General features: G+C 33.7%; 1 protein-coding gene across 1 annotated transcript in view; it reads right to left on the bottom strand.

The window, feature by feature from the left end:
- Positions 1-109: 109 nt before the first annotated feature.
- The window catches only part of LOC126741143 (protein FAM91A1), a 67,520-nt gene continuing 46,281 nt past the window's right edge, over positions 110-21,348 (bottom strand). The window contains exons 14-16 of the mRNA XM_050447485.1: positions 15,200-15,401; positions 5,159-5,271; positions 110-701 (exon numbers count right to left, since the gene is read on the bottom strand). Coding sequence (XP_050303442.1) covers positions 521-701; positions 5,159-5,271; positions 15,200-15,401 — 496 coding nt within the window. The 3' untranslated portion in view covers positions 110-520. The remainder of the gene's footprint in view (positions 702-5,158; positions 5,272-15,199; positions 15,402-21,348) is intronic.

Below are 21,348 nucleotides of genomic sequence, written 5' to 3'. Positions count from 1 at the left end.
AAAGGTAAATTATTATTTCTTTTTATATTTCTTTGTAAATGATTTTAGGAAATGAAGTCGTTCAATCTTCGCAAAAGATTTTACACTAAAATATAAATAAAACAACTCCTAACATATAAACTCTGTATTCTATTCAATTATAAAAAAACAGCAGTTTTTAACAAATATTTGTAGAAATATGATGTAATTACGCAATCTACAAAGTCATAAATTGTATTGTATAAACTAAATTTGTAAAATTAACGAAATTAGTCTCGAAAAAAGTATAAGTATACCAAAATAAGTACGAGTCACAGCAAAGAAGAAAAAAGAAATTAATATTATTGCGTAGGTGTAACATTTTGATAAATATAGTTCTATTAAAATATAAATCAAACAATCTAAAAAGTGCTAATTAAAACAGACAAATATAACATTTTCGAAAAAATAATACTTATTTAAGGAATGATAACAAGTGTAACGATTTTCTTAATCGCTTTAGAAAATGCATTAAGTTTATTACTTTAAATGCCATCAGGAATTACTTGCCGCTCCACTCACTGATCCTTCCGTTATCAAACACCAAGTTTCTCCTTGGCATCGGTACCAATTTACCCCGTTTCATTATCTCCATGTTTTCAACAGGCAGATACTGACATTGCGAAATAAAATCTAAAAGGGCTGCGCCGAGTTTCTTAGTCGAATTCATTAATTGTTCTAAACTGTGGGGAAAAAATGTTCTCATTTAACAACAATTAAAATCTTAGAACATTGAAAGACTAGACTTAGTAAACAAGTATAGTCGCTTCGCTCCTATACTTTTGATCCGTGGGGCCCAGTTTGGAACCTCTAGGTCCTGTCAGTGATGGGCCTTTGAGGATTTCTTTAAAAAATCACAAATTATCAGGTTAAGTCTGGTCAATCGGGGGAGCCAACGTTCATATGCCAAGGAAAGAGAGGACCAGTTTTTGGGGTATCATGCTTCAAAGAATCATAATGTGTTATATAGTCGCGTTGTATGTCAATATAATGTGTTAAATGTCAAAGATCTGTCAAAATTTAATTGTATTCTTAATAAACTCCAAATACCAAATTTCAACCCAATCGGATCAATGGCAAAAGAGTTACGGTGTCACGTGACCTGGACCTCAAATGTCAACTATCTGTCAAAATGTATTATTTGCACCCTAAATAAACTCCAAATACGAAATTTCATCCCAATCGGATCAATAGCAAGAAAGCTACGGTGTCGATTTAATAAAAATCGACATAGATACTTATTGTTAATTACATAAAAAAGTTTAATTCAAATCCTTTGGGAGTTTTGAAAGTCATAGCCCTTTACATTTTTGTACATCTAACAATTCAATAATTTTTTACCAAAAAACTTTTGTTTCTAGAGGTTTGCAACCATCTAAAATCGATTTAGATATTTATTATCTATTATAGAAAAAAGTTTTATCCAAATCTGCTGGCAACCGACATATGCTGCGTTCTCGATTTGGGTTGCTGCAAACGATCGGACGTTGCTTCATGCACATGCATACCCTATGTTATGTATTTCATCACTTTTATTATTCGAATTATCACGAGTCTTTACAATTATTCCATACCGATTTCAGGAAATTCTGAGCTAATTTAAGCATTTTATCAACGAAAATAAGAGGCAAGTCCGATCCGATTCATCCACGTTGACCTCATTGCTATCAAAACTGCTGTAAAAGTCGGCATTAAAATCGCCCGTAGACGTCAAAATCGACCATTTTCAGACCATATTTTAGGGTATAAAAAAAGGTTTTTACCTTATGATTTGTACATGGAAAAATAGTATAAAGCCTTAGAAACAGATTAACATCAATTCTGGACAGTGGCGGCTCGTGGGAAAAAAAATAGGTGAAGATCTGCATGGCCCAGAAAACAGTATTATAGTTAGAGCTGACTTACCTAGTTTTTATAAATCAAGTCGATCCTTCGGTCCTTTAGGGAAGCGAATCGGTTAATAATATCCTCGTAAAACCGATGTTGCATTTGCATAAGTTCTTTTAATAGTTCTTTATGTACTGAAATAATAGCCAAACTGGAAAGTCTTTCTTGTGAAATAGTATTTCTTGTAAATGTTTTTAGCCTTTTTAAACATGAAAAACTCCTTTCTACGGACACGCTTATCGATGGAATTGTGAGAATTAGACAAAATAAATTATAAGCTTTCGTAAAAATGTCTTTATTTGGTTTTAATTTTATTATTAGTTCTTGCAAATTCACATTTTTATAATTTTCATCGGCATACAGAAGGGAAAGTTAATTTTTTAGTTTTTGTTAATTTGTGAACTTTGTGCCATAAAATTCCAGTAAATTTTGAAAAGCGTCCGAAGGAAATGTTAAACTGTACGTTTATTTTCAATTTTAATTTCTCACAATCTTGAAAACCTACATCCATTTCTGATAAAACATGGTCATATATTTCAAAATATAAAGCTCTATATTGTTTGATAATTTCTATTTTGTTCAATCCAGCTTCAAATCTTTTCAATGTATTTATGGTAGTCAGACTGCTGGCTTTATCAAAAATTGTATTAAAAACTTCTTCATTTCTTTTATTGCTTAACAATTGACGCGTTCCTTTTATTTGATTTATATCCAGGGATTTTTTTTGAAGAACATCATATAAAATATCTGTTAAATTAAAAATATCACTAAACACTGTTGCTAAAAATGTAAACTCAAAGTCATTATTAAATTCTCTTAAAAAGCCTTTAGCCAACTGAACTGATTTACGATCTGACTCTTCAGAATTCATAATATTGTCAAAAGTCTGTTTCAGTTTTTGCCAGTCATCAATAATTACGTTGATTAATTTTGAATTAAAAGTCCATCGTGTCTCTGTAATTGTTGGCATACGTCTAGCTGATGTAGATGCCAGACCGTAGGATCGTTTTGGTGAACTATGGAAAAATGATGGAATTCCTGCAATAGTTGCAAAAAAAATGCGGCATGTTGAAATCTTCCTAAAGCTCTGTTGTAAAACAAGATTAAGTCGGTGTGCTAGACAATGCACAAAAATTGCTTGTGGGGCATGTTCTTTTATTTTTTGCTGAAGTCCATTCAAATGCCCTGACATCACACTCGCTCCATCATAACACTGTCCTATTAACTTATCTTTGTATTCTAAAGGTTCTAAAACTGTTGCAGCCATAGTGAACAAATGATCAGCGGTTTTCATTCCAGCACTAACATCATAAAATCCGTAAAACCTTTCTACTAATATCCCTTGAGAATTAACAAATCTTAATATTATTGATGACTGTGAGGTCTGAGTTATGTCGTGTCATCAATTTGGAGGGAAAAAATTAGTATCCTTAATTTCAGATCTAATGTAGTCACTAATGTAATTTGAAATACATTCAATTATCTCATTTTAAATTGTTTTTGACTCTCCACTAAAAACATTTTTAATTTTGTTGTAGTGGTTTTTGGTTTCGACAGGGCTTACATCCGTTAACAAATTTAATAACTCTTTAAAATTTCCCCGGTTTATTGAGTCAATTTTCTTGTCATGTCCGCGAAACGGCAACTCTTTGTTTACTGAGATACAAAACTGCGTCGATAACTGTTTTCATACAAATTCTATTTAATCTAACATTTTCATTAAATTTTAATTTATATAGTCGAGCATTTTCTTTTAAGGCGTCGGCAATGGTGTTTTGATTATTTTCAAAGTTTCTGAACATTAATTGGCATTTTAAATGCTCTCCAGAATCTGCATGTTTATGCAAGGACCTATTAATATATCTGTAAAGCCATCCCTATTCCATACAGATTGTTTGTTTGAAAATAGTAAACGGGGCCAGCAATAATATTGCTGGCCCCGTGCTGCCACACAGCCAATTAAATTCGGTAAACCAAGAAGGCTTAAAATTAATATTATAAGACTTGCCTCTTTTCTTTGCTTCCGTTTTTAATTCTATGCTTAGAATATTGGTTGGTCGACCATATAACAGCACATCCCTTTTATCTTCATCCATCCAATGCCTGAAGGGAAATTCCAGTATGTTGCACACTACGTCATTAATCGGGTTCATTTTTATTTAGTTTATTATAAATATTGTCTAAAAAAAATTTAAACACGAACCAATCTTCAAATTCAATCTCCACAACCGCAAAAAATCCGTACAGCATTCCACTGGCCCATTTTTGGAACTTTTCATAGAAAATGGCATTTTTTTGGAAAATGGTGATATTTGAAACAAAACGGTATTTAGTGGATTATAGCCAGATAAATTTCGCGTATTTAAGGGAAAAAATTGTCTTCGTACATCGCATAGGTATGCCAGTATTAAGCGTCAAAGTTAAAAAACGTGTAGACCAAAAACTATCCTACGTAGATGACTGTAGAGTATATCAAAAAATAGGTTCTAAAAAGTATTACAAATGTTGAAAGTTTGAAATCTCCAAGTGCCATCCCTAAAAAGTTATTAAATAAAATGTGATTTTATATTTTCAATTTTTCGGACCTTCATGGGGAAAATTTATTATTACTTGACCTGTATGGTTCACAAAAACTTCGGTTATATAACGTTTGAAAGACAAAAGATAAAGCTATTTTTTCATAATTTTTTTCCTAAAGTAAGTACCGTTTGGCGACAAATTCCAAAAAACTAAAAATGCCAGAACTGCTTATGCCGTTTGTGCCACACATCAGTACCTTTACTCTAATGAAATACGTTCAAAACGCATAAAGAGTTCATAACCGGTAATATTGTTTATAATTTAAAGCATAATCTATAAATAATAAATATTTATCACATAAAATCAACAATGCGATCGAGCGGCGTTGCGATGTTGTTGCCTTTTTCAATTAACTTTTTAACTTTGAATGTTGACTTCTTTATAGAGTATATTACATTTTATGAAAAAAATAATGCTTCATGTTTTATTAAAGAGAAGTAGTATTGTTTTGCGCCTGTCAAAATAAGTGACAAATTTTTATGATATTATAAAGTGGTTTTTTGCCATTTCTACATAAGCATTTGGCATCATCCCATCACAGATGTTGCAAGCAACAAACTGTCCATAGTTCCACGGCAATGCTAATTCTAATCTTTCAATGTTCTAAGATTATAAAACAATAACAGTAATTTTTTTTTTGGGTTTCTTAATTATTAGAAAACAATCAATTTACCTTTCAGTTTCGGCTAGCCCTCCCGAGACGATTGCATCGCATATTTTTGTATTAGCGTCTGGGTCAAAGAGGGGTATGCCAAAGTGACAGTCTAGAATCGTCCAGTTTTGTAACTAAAATCAATTTTCCAGCTTTAAAAATATGTTTAAATTATTGCGGAAAATAAATACACAGGATGTTAATTAAAGTCATACATATATTTCACGGGGTGATAGTGACCCGTCAAAATAATAAAAAATACGCAAATTATTTAATATTTGAAATGCAGTAATTAAGGGAGAAAGAATCAAACACGCGGTTCAGTTAAGCATCATGAAACGACAAACTCGTTTATTGATATTGACAGTCTGACAAAGAAACTAGAGTGTAGTATAGGCAACATGATAGGCTAACTTTTTACTGATGTATAATATCTGTGCCTCCCAGAATTGGGAACATCTTGGGTATCTACTGATGTCAATATTGTCACTGAGGCTCTTTATTCTACACTTCATGAAATTTTTGATAAATCAGTATCTAAGTCACGTCAAAAAAATAGAAAATACCCAGTGTGGTTTACCATTTAGATTATCAAACTTATTAAGCTTAAGTATAAACTTTATCTTAAATCAAGAAAATCCAGATCTCTCTATTGGAGATCCAGATACGACTCCACAAGAGCTTCGGTTAAATCTTAAGTTAAAGCTGCCTACACCAACTACCTAAGAGACGAGGAATCTGCATTACGAACAAATCCCAGAATGTTTTGGTCCTTTGTGAAATCCTTGAGAGATTCGGCGGATAAAAAGACATTTGAAGGCAGGATTTATTCAGGTTCTCAAGAGGTTGCAGTTGGGTTCGCGAATTTTTTTAAGTCTGCCTATATTAATGACCACGATTTATCATGCTTGCCTTTTAAACCCATGTCCTTTTTTTGTAGTCCTCTGGTCTTTGAAGATAAGATTCTACAGGCCATCAACAAAATTAAAGGGAACAAGGCTATTGGTCCAGATGGCATTCCACCTTATGTGTTAAAGGGTTGCCGTGACCATTTGTTGAAGCCACTAGGACTTCTTTTTAATATTATTCTCCAAACTTCTAGTTCTCCAGATAGGTGGAAAATTAACAAAATAATTCATACATACAAATCTGGCTCTATTTAGTGAAATTGCTGGTCACTTTATGTCAAAATGGCTTCTTGCCCAAAAAATCAACTTTCACTAATCTTGTTTCATTCTGTCAATATGTCCATGAAGCTATCAATGGAAAATCCCAGGTTGATGTTAACTGTACAGATATGGAGAAAGCGTTTGATAGAGTAAGACACTGTACAATCCTGAAATTTTTATCAGACTTAGATATGTCTCCTTCTATTACGTGCCTAATTCAGTCATACCTCAATTGTAGGTTTCAATATATTGAAATGAAAGGTTCCAAGTCATGTATCTTTAAAAGTACTTCTGGTATTCCACAGGGCTCCAATCTTAGACCACTCTTGTTTTTGGCTGCTATCAACGGTCCGACTTGCAATATTAAAAATGCAAAGGGATTATTGCAAGTGATTCCTTCAGATTCAATCTGTGAATGATTGTCAGGCTTTGCAAGATGAATTTTGGGATGTTGCGAGCTGGTGCGAATTAAATAGCTTTAGCTTAAATGTCAGTAAGTGTGCTTGTATGTCATTCACCTTAAATAGTAGTCCTATAATTTTTAATAACACCTTTAATGGTGAACAACTTCAAAGAGTATCCCAGCAGAAGGATCTAGAAGACTTTTTGACCCGACTCTTTCATTTTCTAAACACATCTTATCAAAAGTAGAAAATGCCCAAAACATTTATGGATTTATTGTTAGAACCATCAAGGAGCTAAGTGTTGAAGCGAGTCTCCACCTTTTCGATAGCTTAATTTTTGCCAATCTTGGAATATTTGGTCCCCCCAGTACAGTATCTGGGTAGCTATGGTTGAAGGCGTTCAGAGAAAGTTCTTGAAGTGCACGTATTTTAGTAAATTTGGTATATATCCCCAGAGGCTGTGATAATAATCATTTGTTGCAGGTTTTTGATAGACTGTCTCTAAATAAGAGAAGAATTAGAATATTTTTGTGCATTCTTTTCAAAATACAAACACTCGCCATTCATTAGTTTTTTATCGGGCTTATCCACGAACCAACCTTTATAAGAATTCTTCCATTTATAAACTTTGTGAATATTTTAACTTATATGCTGCCGATATTGACATTGATTCAACTAGTCTGAATCAGTTTAAAAAAATAATACTAAATAAACTAAAACAGAACTGAACTGGTCAGTGATTTGTTAGGTGTTTGTTATTGTATTATTATTTATTACAGTACTTTTTATGCTATATTAAGTTATTATTATTTATTTAGGTACATATGTTAAGTTAGTATCTGTAAGTGGCCTTGTAGCTGTTGATACTTGTAAAATAAATAAATACAAATAAAATAAATGATACATAGCATAATAACATTAATATGTTTAGATACTTAATATCAACACTCCTATTTAACTATATCATATTAATCAATCACCTAAGCCTAATTCCATTGTAAATTTAGCATGCTTTACAAAACATAATGCTTTGTTAGAACATCCGCCAACATCTCATCTATAGACAAATACTTTAGTTCTATAAATCCATTGGCAATTCCCTCTCGGACAAAGTGACGGCGAACATCTATATGTTTAAAACGCTTATGACATATAGGGTTAACAGCTAATTTCTCTGCACTTTGATTATCGTTGTGGACACTTACACGCAAACATTCCTTATAACAAATTCCTAAAATAGATCTTGCCCTTTTAACCAACGTCCGGTTTAGTCGTTCAGAGAGCCCATTCTGCTTTGGTGTATATGGGTTTGTAGTTTGGTGAAGTATTCCCTGTCTTTTGAGATACCTCTCAAATTCTCCACCAATGTATTCACCACCATCGTCAGTGCGCAACATCTTCACCTTCCTGTCTAGCTGCTTCTCGACTAAAGACTGAAATTCCTTGAACTTCTCAAAGTTTCAAGAAATATACAAAGGAAATTCGGCTGTAATCATCCTGCATAGTTAAGAAATACCTTGAGCCTCCAATAGGATGGTGTATCCATTGCCCTGCGAAATCACTATGGATAACGTCTAGTGCTCCTGTAGTTCTTGTACCTTTGTGATTAAAGGGTTGTCTAGGCCGATTTCCCTCACAGCACCCACACAGTTCTGCCTTTCAATCTCCACCTGACCAGAATAGTCAATCCCATCAACCAGACCATCTCTCATTTTATTCAAATATGTTGAATTGATGTGCCGCAGCTTCCTGTGCCAGACTGTACCGCTTGTGGCTGGCCCAATAAAACCAGCGCCTCAGTGACAATTTTATAAACACCATTGCTTATAAAAGCCTTTGCCACAAGAATCTTTCTACTGTTGTAAATTCTGCGAGAATCCTGCCCAAAATCAACAGAATTTACCCTTTTTATTAACTGGCTAACAGAAAGTAAGTTTGTGGTTAAGCCTGGTACATAGTATACAGAGGGTCCCATTTTGGGTACTTTTGCGGGATATCTCCGTTATTTTTAGAGATTTTTCCGTTATTTTTCGCGACACTGTGCTACTTTTTCGTAAAACTAAAGATCCTGGTAACAACATTTTCATAGCCCTTTTTAGTTTTTAAGATACAAAGCATTTTTGCATTTTGGGACCCCCGTTGTATCTCCGTTATTTTTAAAGCTTTTGTAATAGTAAAAATTCATTCTTATAGATTTTTTTCCATAGAATCCAGTGGTGTAGATATAGTTTTTTTTTGATGAATATTATAGTTTCTGAGTTATAACCCAAACTTATGTTTTTTTTTATAGAACACCCTGTATATTTATAGTTCATAATATTGGCCTTTTTTTACCTTTTTAAAAATATATAACAGTATGGACTTATTCTCAAAAATACGCAAAAAAATTACAATTTACTAAATTTAAATGATCAAATTCATAATTTAATGGGAGGCCATGGCTATTCATAACAAGAAACAAAAAAATTACAAATAAATTGTTTTTTATTAAATTTTATGGTATTACATATACAGTGCTTTCATTTCAAAACGATCCACCCTTAATAACTTTAAAAAAAAAAAAAAAAAAAAAAATTAAAAAAAAAACACGTCAAATTAGATATACAGGGGGACGTTTAATTATGCATTTACTGAAGTTCTGTCAATCACCTCCTCACCTCCAGTTAACCTCACTTTAATATGTCAAATGGGAATCTCCATCGTGTGATACATCATAGTAAGGAGCGTAAAATTCTCTATTGAACGGTACCAAAAAAAAAATGAAATCGGTAAATGTGTAAGCAAATAGTTAGCGAAAATTTCTAGAAATAATGAATATTTTATTTACGCCAAACTTTGGTATGTCAAATGGCTACCCCATGGTGTGATACATTATTTTAAAAGGCATTCATGATGCTATCAATGGTTGTAAAAAAAAATAAAATTGATTAACCAAGAAGCAATTAAAGTGTAAATCGGTAGGGTGGAAAAACAAATTTAATTAGTTTAACAAATTTATTTTATTAAATGTTCAAAATGCGCGCCATTATTAGCAAGACAATAAAAAAGCCTATTTTCAAACTCCTTACGAACATTGGCAACGGTCTGCCCGCTAATTTCTCTGCATTCTTGAAATATTCTATTTTTTAAATTCTCAATACTCTCAGGTGGGGTTTTATAAACTTTGCTTTTTAAGTAGCCCCAAAGAAAAAAGTCAAGTGGGGTTAGGTCCGGAGACCGCGCAGGCCATTCGATTGCACCACGTCTGCCAATCCACTTTTTTCGAAAATTTTCATCAAGCCACTCTCGAACTGCCAAAGTGTAGTGCGCGGGAGCTCCACCCTGCTGAAAATGTATATTATTTTCATTCAATAATATAGCACCATGTTGATCTACTTGATTTTCCATAGATTGGATGATGGAAGGGTATATTGCATTTTCTAAAAGGTTTAAATAAATTTCGTCAGTCAAATTTTCTTCCAAAAAAATGGCCCGATTATTTCATTCCCATAAATTCCTGCCCAAACATTAATTTTTTGGGGATATTGGGTATGGCCTTCCCGAAAAACATGCGGATTTTCATTATCCCAGTATCTACAGTTATGTCTGTTCACCAGGCCATTTAAAAAAAGGTCGATTCGTCACTGAAGCAAATGTTCTTCAATAAATGGGGATTGTCGTCAATTCGCTGACACATCACTTCACAAAATTGAATTTTCCTATCAAAATCATCTTCTCCGAGTTCATGAAGAATAATAGAAATATTTGTTAGTTTTGCGGCCTTTGGTATAGACAAAGTTGGATCCATAGTAAATCGATTTAGTACTTCAACTTGGCATGCTTCATCGACAACTCTATTTTCATATATTTTCTTATTGCAAATCGATCTCGTCTCTTCAAATTTTCGTATCAATTCTAATACGTATTTATGGCTCACGTTTTTATCTTGATACCTTTCATTAAATGCTCTCGCGGTTCCTCGAGCACACCGATCTTGAGCTCCATAAAGGAAAATTATTCCTATTCTTTCGGCTAGCGTATATACCATTTTATTAACTCACTGTTTTAACTAAAATTGAAAAATTGCACGCGTCAAACTGACAGTTTTAACAATAATAAATCGCCTGCTTTTTAAACGCCTTAAAAATGTAAGGTATTGCAGTGTTTTTTTGTACCTATTAGGTAGTTTCGCAAAAAATATAAGTGAAATAAATACACATACAAAGTTATAAGACTGCAAAGATTTTTGCAAAACATTTGAAGACACTCTTTTTTCTCGCAAATAACGGTACACATTCTTTACTTAAAAAAATAAATAATTTGCTTGAACTAAATGTACTGTTTGTTACCACACATTTTAACTTCTAAATTGCTTGTATTTTTTTTTTGATGATCTATTATAAAAAATGTAAGAATTTTAAAATGATGTAGGTACCACACTAAAAGTACTCATTTAAAATACCAAAGTTTGGCGTAAATAAAATATTCATTATTTCTAGACATTTTCGCTAACTATTTGCTTACACATTTACCGATTTTACGCTGTTTAATCAATTAAATCTGTATATCTAATTTGACGTGGTTTTTTTTTTTTTTTTTTTTTTTTTAAGAAAGTTATTAAGGGTGGATTCTTTTTAAATGAAAGCACTGTATGGTAAATTTTATTTTACTTTAAATTAATTGTTAACATTGATTTATGTTTTACTATTATCAAGCTTAAGCTGAATTAATATTGGTATCTTTTGTATTATTTTATTTTTGTAAAATTGGTGGATACCGTTAATAAATAAATAAATAAATAATTTTATGGGGGTATATACAAGATCAAGTGTATAAAAGACAATGCAATAATCTCATATAACTTCAAGACGCAATTCATTTAGCATTTCAAAATCTGAGGAGACAAGTTATTATTTTGAATGCTATTCAAAGGGTTACAAAAATGTGCCAATTTTGAATCGGAGAAGATGGTGGTCATTTTGAACATCTCTTGTAAAAATGTTGTTTTGTTACATTGTTGTTTTATTATATAGTTGTTTTCTTATAGTGTTTATTAAATTTATATATTTGTTTTTTATATTCCTTTATTAAAAAAAAATAAGAATGATGCAATTCCCCATTCGTCGTTATTAATTTGTCTATTATTGTTATTCATGGCCTACTATTAAATTATGAATTTAATTTAGAAAATTCTTAGTTATTTGCGTATTTTTGAAAATAAGCCCATACTATTAAATATTTTTGAAAAGGTAAAAAAATGTCGAATTTTATGAACTATAAATATATAGGGTGTTCCATTTAAAAAAACATAAGTTTGGGCTATAACTCAAACACTATTAATCAAAAAAAATATATATCTATACCACTAGATTCTACGGAAAAAAATCTATAAGAATGAGTTTTTTCTTTTACAAAAACTGTAAAAGTAACGGAGATACGACGGAGGTCCCAAATTGCAAAAATTTCAAAAATGTCCCGTATCTTAAAAAGTAAAAGGGCTATGAAAATTTTATTAACAGCATCTTTAGTTTTACGAAAAAGTAGCACAGTGTCGCGAAAACCGCAACTCTCTATCTCTAAAAATAACGGAGATATCCCGCAAAAGTACCTAAAATGGGACACCCTGTACATCTCTTACCTCAATTTCAAAGGTTTGTTTTTCCACTTTAGTAAGAATGTTCATCTCACCACAACTGTGTACTGGGAGCTTGGTATTATTAGCCACAACAATTACCTTTAGGCTTGACTCTTTTTTATTCACTACCCAATTTTCCCTGCATCTTAAATGAATGCTTGCATCCAAATCACAGAAAATCCCCTTTTAGAAAAGAAAGTTAAATGAGAGGAGCGTGTCGGGTTGTTTTGAGATTGTCCGATCGATTGAAAAATGGCGCGGAACGTAATTTTGCGATTTAGCTTACGTCATACGTCATTTCGATTTCAATATTTTCCCTAAAGACATTTAATTGAGAGACTAAAGTAATAAACAATATAAACTTATTATCCCCAATAATATCTAGTGTCCAGTGCCTGTCAAACAAGATTAGTGCTCTTCACGAAATAGGAATTAGCTACCTATTTATAAATCCAATAATCTCGGGTACGGTGTGTTGTGTTGTGTTACCTAAAATGTTACTTTTTACTTTGGTTGTTAACTTTTTATTATTAACATTGGATTGGTATTAAAACAATTTCACAAAATGTCTGTTTATGGGTGACATAAAGGCAAAACATTAATACTATGTCCCAGACTGCACAGACCTATATTCTAGCCGCTTCTTTTTTCCAAGAGGAATGCCAAATATAGACAGCAATGGATAATTAATATTAAAAATCCTTGCTTCAAAACCACTGGTGAAATAATTCAAACAGAACACTTTGTCTGTGTCAATGATTTTGCCCCAGAATTCATTCTACCCACAATCGTCAAACTAAAACACTAAGTATCAAAGCACTAAGAAGGGCTAGGTTGTCCCAGGTGATTCATTAAGGTTGTGACGGGGTAGAATATTTCAGAATTTGTAAAATATGTACCATAAATGTACATGGATGTAGCCATATTTTCTAATTATTATTCATTTGTAGTACTGCACATAATTAATTTTATGTCTAAAAAGAATATTGGTGTTTTTTCTAAATACATTATTAAATTAATAAAATGCCTTTGAATTACCACACCTACGATACCTTAGGAAGTTTCATTAATCCAATAAAAAAAAATATTCACATTGTGTTAAATCAATATGCTACACAAACAGTACCGAGTTAGCTCTTTAACTTTAAGCAAAATAAGTTTAGTTTTTGCTATAGTATTAAAAAAAAAACTCAAAATTAAATCAGAGCAAAAATAAACACATGTCTACAATTTGAGCTTAGGTGTAACTGAATACATTTAATAAACGTCCGTTGAATAAACCGTTAAGGTTGGGACACACATATCCGGACCGTGCCAGGACCGAGACACGGCCGGGTGTCGGACGTCACCCGCTTCTGAATTAAAACAATTAAAATATATGGAAATGTTCACACATGATCGTGACGTATCCGGGTCACGTCGCCGATTCGTGTGCGGACCGGGCGGAATATCGTTAGTTTAATTTTTGACGTCCGGTGTATCGGAACGGAGCTCGAGTGCATTAATTTAAAGCTGTGTTTAATATGGACATAGAGAGGTTAATAGAAGAAGTACGAAAATTTCCTGTACTTTACGATCAAAAACATGGGAAATATAGGAATACTGAATATAAGGAACGAGTTTGGAAACAAATTGCAACAGACTTGCAAGTTAAAGGTAGGTAAACAAATTGCTTTTGAGATGACAAAAATATACAGGATGTTTCTTAATAATATGCTAATATTTAAGGGGGTAATTCTTGAAAACATTGGTTGGTGTATGGCGTTTATGTATGAAAGAGCATTTCTTGACCAAATACATTTTTCGAAAGCATGTTAAATATTATTAAAAAATATAGCCAATTCACTTTTATTATATAAGTAGGTAGATATCCTAGTTTTACTTAATACTACTTAATTTTTAATTTTACAAAAAAAAAAAAAACAAAGTACGGTTGTGTAATTAAAGTCTCAACGCTACCTCCTCTTGCCATTCTACACTCCCTTCTGGTGAATTCAAAAAGGTTTTCAGTTGCTCTCGCACCTGTACAATCATTGTCTAGTCCTACATACTTTGAATTTTAGGCAAAATGCGGAAAAATATGTCACCACTACTAACGAGCCTTTTTTAAAAGTTTTTTGCTATAATAATATAATTTGTTTATTAAATATGCCCGTCTTTTAATTAACTAGCAATATGAAAAACAAATACATACCCTTAAATTAATTTTACTTACCTTAAAAATACAGCCAGGCGTTGTGTGGGAGAAATTGATGGTCTCCAAAAAGTATCATTTTTTTTCAATTCTGCTTCAAGTTTGTTTAGTAGTTGATGGAATGTAAACTGTGTCATCCTGAAATACTCATAAAATTTTGTCTCATCATCGATGAGAAGAGGGGATAGCGTTCGAAACTCCCCTTGTAGAGATCTTGTTTTCCATGCACTGTGAACCCATATATTTCTGTTACTTGGCTTTCTCATTCTTGTTTCATTCTCTTCCTCCTCTAAAGCAAGGGCTATCATGCCCAAGTCACTATTTCGAAAACTACTAAACATTTAAACTATTAAAAAAAAAAAATAAGACGACAGATATTTCAATGTCACAGCAATGGAAACGAACGGAACACTGGCGAGACCCGGAAGAGTGTGGCTTGAAGACAAACGTACCGAGGGACGAGCGCCACCCGGCCGTGTCTCGGTCCTGGCACGGTCCGGATATGTGTGTCCCAACCTTAATAGTCCGTTTAATAAACGTCCATGAATGTCCGTTTATTGAGTTTCAGGTGCAAGGTCAGAAAACGAGCTTAATAAAAGGTTTGTTATGTTGTCAAAACTTATTCATACGATACGATTTGAACTACATATATGAAATTAGCAAAAATAAGCCAATATTTACCGTAGTATTATCCTCTTTGCTAATTATAGTCTCGTCACCATCAGGAATATCTTCTTCAATTCTGCTGAAAATTCCGACATTTTCTTCGCTAGGACTTAAGAGTTGTTCGGTGGAAGAATGATTAACATTTGGCTCCACAGATTCGTCTTCTTGAATTCCTATTCGGTCTAGTTCTTCTTGCAGTAGGGCAGTACAGTCTTGACTAAATATTTAAAACCGTATTACATAATCGAATAACTGAATTAAAATAAAACTTAAAAATACACTGCCTATAAAAAATACTAGAAATTTTGTATGCACCAAAATAAACATTTTTGTTTAGTTAGACATACGAGGTCTGGCTATTAAATAACGAGACTGGTTACGAAAAAGGATTTTATTATAAAAATTATTATACATTCGAATGCTCCCCTTCAATATAGTCCTCTCCCCTTGCCACACATCTTTCCATACGTTTTTTCCATTGATCGAAGCAGTGCTGGAAGTCTTCTTTGATGAGGGCCTTTAGGACCTCTGCCGTTTTTTGCTTTGCCGCTTCCATCGACTCAAATCGGGTCCCTTTCAAAGCAGATTTTATCTTCGGAAACAAAAAATAGTCGCACGGGGCCTAATCTGGCGAATACGGCGCGTGTTCGAGCACTGGAGTGCGCTTACCGGCCAAATACTGATTCACAGATAGCGCGTTATGGGCAGGTGCGTTGTCCTGGTGCAAAATCCACGAGTTGTTTTTCCACAACTCGGGCCGTTTCTTACGAACTCGTTCTCGCAGTGTTGCCAAAACTGACAAATAGTAAGTCTGGTTGACAGTCTGACCCTCTGGAACCCATTCAGTCATCACGATACCATTAAAGTCGAAAAAAACGATCAACATTGCCTTAAATTTTGATTTGGACATCCTTGCTTTTTTTATTCTGGGCGATTCAGGCGTCTTCCAATGCATCGATTGCCGCTTGGTTTCAACATCGTATTGAAAAATCCAGGTTTCGTCGCAAGTAATAATGTTTTTAATCAGTCCGGGATCTTTTTCTAACCTTTCAAGGAAATTTGAGCAGACCTGTTGACGCAAGAGCTTTTGGTCAGGAGTCAGGTTTTTTGGCACCAACTTCGCACAGACTTTTCACATGTGTAATTCCCCGTGTAAAATTTTTCTAACCGTTTCTTTATCGGCGTTTACAGCCTCGCCAATCATCCGGGTGCTCATTCGACGATCTGCAGGCACAATTTGGTTGATTTTGGTCACTGTTTCCGGAGTTGAAACAGTGACAGGGCGACCTGAGCGCTGGTCATCTTCAGTGCTCTCTCGGCCCTCACTAAAGCGCTTACACCACTCAAAAACACGCGCATGAGAGAGAGAATTTTCCCCATAGGCCTTTTGCAACAATTTATAGCACTCAGTCGGAGTTTTATTCAATTTAACGAGAAATTTAAGATTGATGCGTTGCTCTTGTTTTTCGTCACACATGGTTTTCGGCACGAGAAAAAAACACGTTCGTTTCAAACCTCTACTGCACGAATACTATAATAGTGACGAAAACGTGTTTTGGTACGTGCATAGACAAGATATCTAGATACCCAACGCACTACTCGTGTTTTCCCCACCCGTCTAGGGCGCCCTGTAGGCACGCAGTCTCGTTATTTTATTAAATATTATTATATAAAAAAATGGCTATTGCCAGACCTCGTACACCGTGGGATCAAAAAGTAGTAGGACTGAATATTTAAGTGTAATATGTCAATGTAACAGTAGGATATTTTACTACCTTAAAATTTGAATGTTTTCATTATTTGCAAAATGTTAATAAATGTGACGTGGTGTTCCAACTTTATTTACATATGATTTTTTTCGTCCCCGTATATGATATGAAAAAAAAATTAAGATATAAAGTGTTTGTTTGAAAATACTAATTTTGTTAACAGTATTAGTAAATGTACAAAGTGTCTCAAAAACAAAGTTTCCATTGTCAAGTAAGTTTTTTTAAATGGAATGCCCTAGAGATTTTACCGAATTTTTACTCTTCATTTAATTCTACATAAAAGCTGGATAATATACTATACGTCAAATATTTATTGTTTTTGAGATAATTGCTTATTATGATGATATTATTTAATTTTTATTCAATCTACTATTAAAACAGTTAAAACGATTTTAAAAACTAAAATAATTTCAAAAACTTATAATAAATGTTCTCGGTTTGACAGAGTTCGTCCCTTTTTATTAGGTTAATGGTACAGCCGCTAATTACTCTTCCGGAATTACTCTACGAGTACCTGTAATTCTGTTTTAAAAATCCTCCAAGTTTCTTAGCTCTTCAGTGTAAACTAGTCCCTTTAAATATCCCCACAAGAAAAAATCTAGCGGTATTAAGTCAGGTGACCCGGCTGATCAACTGACAGGATTTCTACTTCCGATCCCAGTATCTTCCAAATCTATTGTCAAGGAAATTTGATACAATCTAAGAGTTATGAGGTGGAACACCATCTTGTTGAAGCCACATATTACGTCGTTCTACTAGACTAACTTCTTCCAGTAGCGTTGGAATTTGATACATAATTTAATCAATACTTGACGTATAGTGTAAGAGTAAACATTTGGTAAAATATGCAAGGCGTCCCATTTAAAAAACTTCGTAGAAAAACCCTGTAGATCGTTATGAAAAAGTAAATAAGTTAATTCTTCTCATAGTTCTTGTACTGTTTTGTACTCTTATTTAGGGTTCTTCTTATGTTTAGTACCTCTTAGTTTAAGATTTATTTTGTAAATCACAACCCTCAACTTAATTTGTTTAGTTATATATTTTGAATTGTGAACTTTAAATTAGCTTCTTTTGTCCACCAATGAGAAAGTAAAAAAGGTGCTGACTAATTAAATGAATTTAGATTGGACTGGGATCCCTAAATTAAAAGATTTTAAACATTGACACCAAAACATACCACTACATTTCTATTCGTATAAAATTCAATTGGTGCAGTTTTTAAACCCTACAGACTACAAAAACAGAAACAATTATTGTGTGACAATAATGAATTTCTTCTGGGACGAAGGAGGCACAATTTGGGTGCCATGTTGTCTACTAGAATAATTAAACCTTAGTTTTTTGGGATGCCCATGGGCGCTCTGTAACTGTAACAACTTAACGATACACTGCAATGCTTCACCAGTTTTTGCTTCCAGCCCTTCAAAACTTTCTTGGCTATAACCCCAATTGGATCTGGCTTCAACAGGATGGGGCGACGACACACACAGCAGCAGAATCAACTGGAATCAACAAGGACACTGTACGTAAATTGCTTCCAAAAACATTTCGAACATTTGTGGACATCCCTTATGCGCCAAGATCACCAGATCTTACGCCCCTAGATTTTTTTTGTGGGGATAATTAAAGAGTATGGTCTACACTGATGACCAAGCTACTACGGAGCAGTTAAAACGCAACATTCGAGAGGACATTGCTAACATACCTATTGAAATGTGGCAGCGGGTCTTCCAACATTTAAGAGCATCTCATAAAAAAATCATGCCAAGCTCACGAACAACCATATTGCCCAAAAGCTGAATGCTGCCGTTAGCATTTCTACCTCTTTATTTTTTATTTATTTCTTTACTTCAACAACAAACACGAAATTTAAAATATAGTAGGTTACAGTGGATTCAACAAGATCCACTTTTTGGAGAGGAACACTTTATGCCAGCGTTACTCAAAGTGTGCTCCGCGAAACCTCCAGTAGGGCTCCGCCAGCAGTCATAATAAATGAATGCATGTATTAAAGTGGACCCTATAGGAATAAAGTTACCTAAGATAAAAATAAACAACGAAAACGAAACGTCTACTTATAGGTGTTACTGGTACATATACGAAAATTTAATATATGTATTATTAATTAAATGCCCGACCTATTACATCGAAATAGGTCGGTGTTACAGCGTTACTAGTACGCCACCATTCGCCCCCGGACTATAAGCAATCGAATGACCTCGGTTCGTCGCGCTGTTTTTCGTGCTCGTGCGTCGACGCGTACTTCGGAGAAAATCGTCTGGCTCTCCGAAGTTTCTGAGGAATTCGAGATGCTTCGATGGTGGCTGGTATAATATAAAGGAGGATTGTTTGACGCGGAGAATTTATTAATCAAGCAACGTACCGCAAAATGTACTCACACCGCGCTCAGTATTTTATATTCGCTTGTCTTGTTGTTGTTCGTAGCGGTTGTAAAATCTTGTATTTCGTTGCTTCAAGAGGTAATATTTGTCATAAAATTGACCAAATCAAATTAGTGTTCAAGAAGAATGGAGCGCTGACTTAAAGGTGTTGCAAAAATGTGGTTCGCTCGATGACGAAGGCATCGTATTTGGTTAGTATACGATGATGGCCCAAACAGGAGAAACGTACAATATCGCTGAAAAGCTAATAAAACCATGTGTGGTAGACATAACAAAATGTATGCTCGACGAAACATCTGTAAAGCATATTTCTACAGTGCCGCTTTCGAACGATACAGTACGCGCCGAATTAGGGATATCGCAGCAAATATAAAACAAGAACTGGTTTCACGGCTTCAAAATAACAAAATCGTCTTGCAAATGAATGAGTCGACTGAAGTCGAATGAGTCGAATGACTGGCCAATCTTGTTAGTAATTGTGCGATATTCATATAAACATTCACTCGAAGAAGACTTGCTTAATTGCTCATCGCTGCCTACTAACACAACCGGAGAAAACATTTTTAACACGATTAACATATTTTTTAAAGAAAACCAACTCGATGGGAATGATTGCATTGATATTTGTACCGATGGAGCCAAGGCAATGACAGGTAGAACAGCAGGAGCAATATCACGAATAAAAATGAAAGCGCCAAATTGTAGTTCCAGCCACTGCATTCTGCATAGACAATCACTCGCGGTTAAGAAAATGCCACCAAATCTAAAATTGGTTCTTGATGAGTCAGTAAAAATAATTAATTTTGTCAAGTCACGTCCACTACAATCCCAATTGTTCTCAATATTATGTGACGATTATGGTAGCGATCATAAAACAATATTGCTCCATACTGAAATGAGATGGTTGTCTCGGGGTAAAACTTTGACAAGGCTTTTTGAACTAAGAACAGAATTAGAAGCTTTTCTTACAGATGTTCCTTTTAATTTAAAAGACCGTTTGTCCGATAAAAGCTGGTTATTTAGACTAGCATTTTTAGCAGACATGTTTGGAAAACTTAACGAATTAAACCTATCACTACAAGGAAAACAGACAACCGTTTTCAATGCTAACAACAAAATAACTACCTTTAAAAGAAAATTAGATTTTTGGATTACTTGTTTTGATAAGAGAGAAATCGAAAGCTTTTCATTGCTAAGTGAGTTCCTTAGTCACCATAGTTTTAGTGATACAGAATTAGTGCAATATGTCAATGATCTGCAAGGGACTTTTGAATCTTACTTTCCTGAAGAACAGAATACAAAACTGAAAATAAACTCATGGATTCAAAATCCTTTTTTATCTAAATTGCAGAAGCCTGAAAATATGTCAAATCAGATCTATGAATCATTTCTAGAAATACATCGGATACAAGCATGGAATCATTGTTCAAAACAATTTCACTAAATGATTTTTGGTGCAGGGTTAGTGATGAATATCCACTTGCCACAGAAGCTTTGAATGTTCTTCTGCCATTCCCAACAACGTATTTGTGTGAAACGGGATTTTCAGCATATACAGCTACAAAAACAAAATACCGCAATAGACTGGATGCCGAACCAGACATAAGAATTCAACTTTCTTCTATCAAGCCTGACATTACCCAGTTGATGAGGAATAAAAAACAATTACATATCTCGCATTAAATGAACTTAGTGTTATCATTTGCTTACTAACTCACTACTTACTGTATCTATCTTTTTTTGTATGATTATTAATAAACAATTCACATATGACTGCTTTTACTTTTAGTTTTTTAAAAGGGTTCCGTCACGAAAAAAGTTTGAGTAACACTGCTCTACACACCATAAAACTCTTACCAGTATAGTCAGAAAAAACCAATGGAAATGAAAATATTGTATTTTCAGATAAATCTTCTTTTCCATTGGGAAACACAATCCTTCCATTGTCCGATATTGGTCTCGGGAAAATGAGCACAGTTTTCAATTTCGTACT

The sequence above is a fragment of the Anthonomus grandis genome, chromosome 10 (assembly GCF_022605725.1).
Source record: "Anthonomus grandis grandis chromosome 10, icAntGran1.3, whole genome shotgun sequence".
Classification (NCBI taxonomy): domain Eukaryota; kingdom Metazoa; phylum Arthropoda; class Insecta; order Coleoptera; family Curculionidae; genus Anthonomus; species Anthonomus grandis.
Note: the sequence above shows the minus strand (reverse complement) of the source record. Positions and strands in the feature narration are given on the sequence as shown.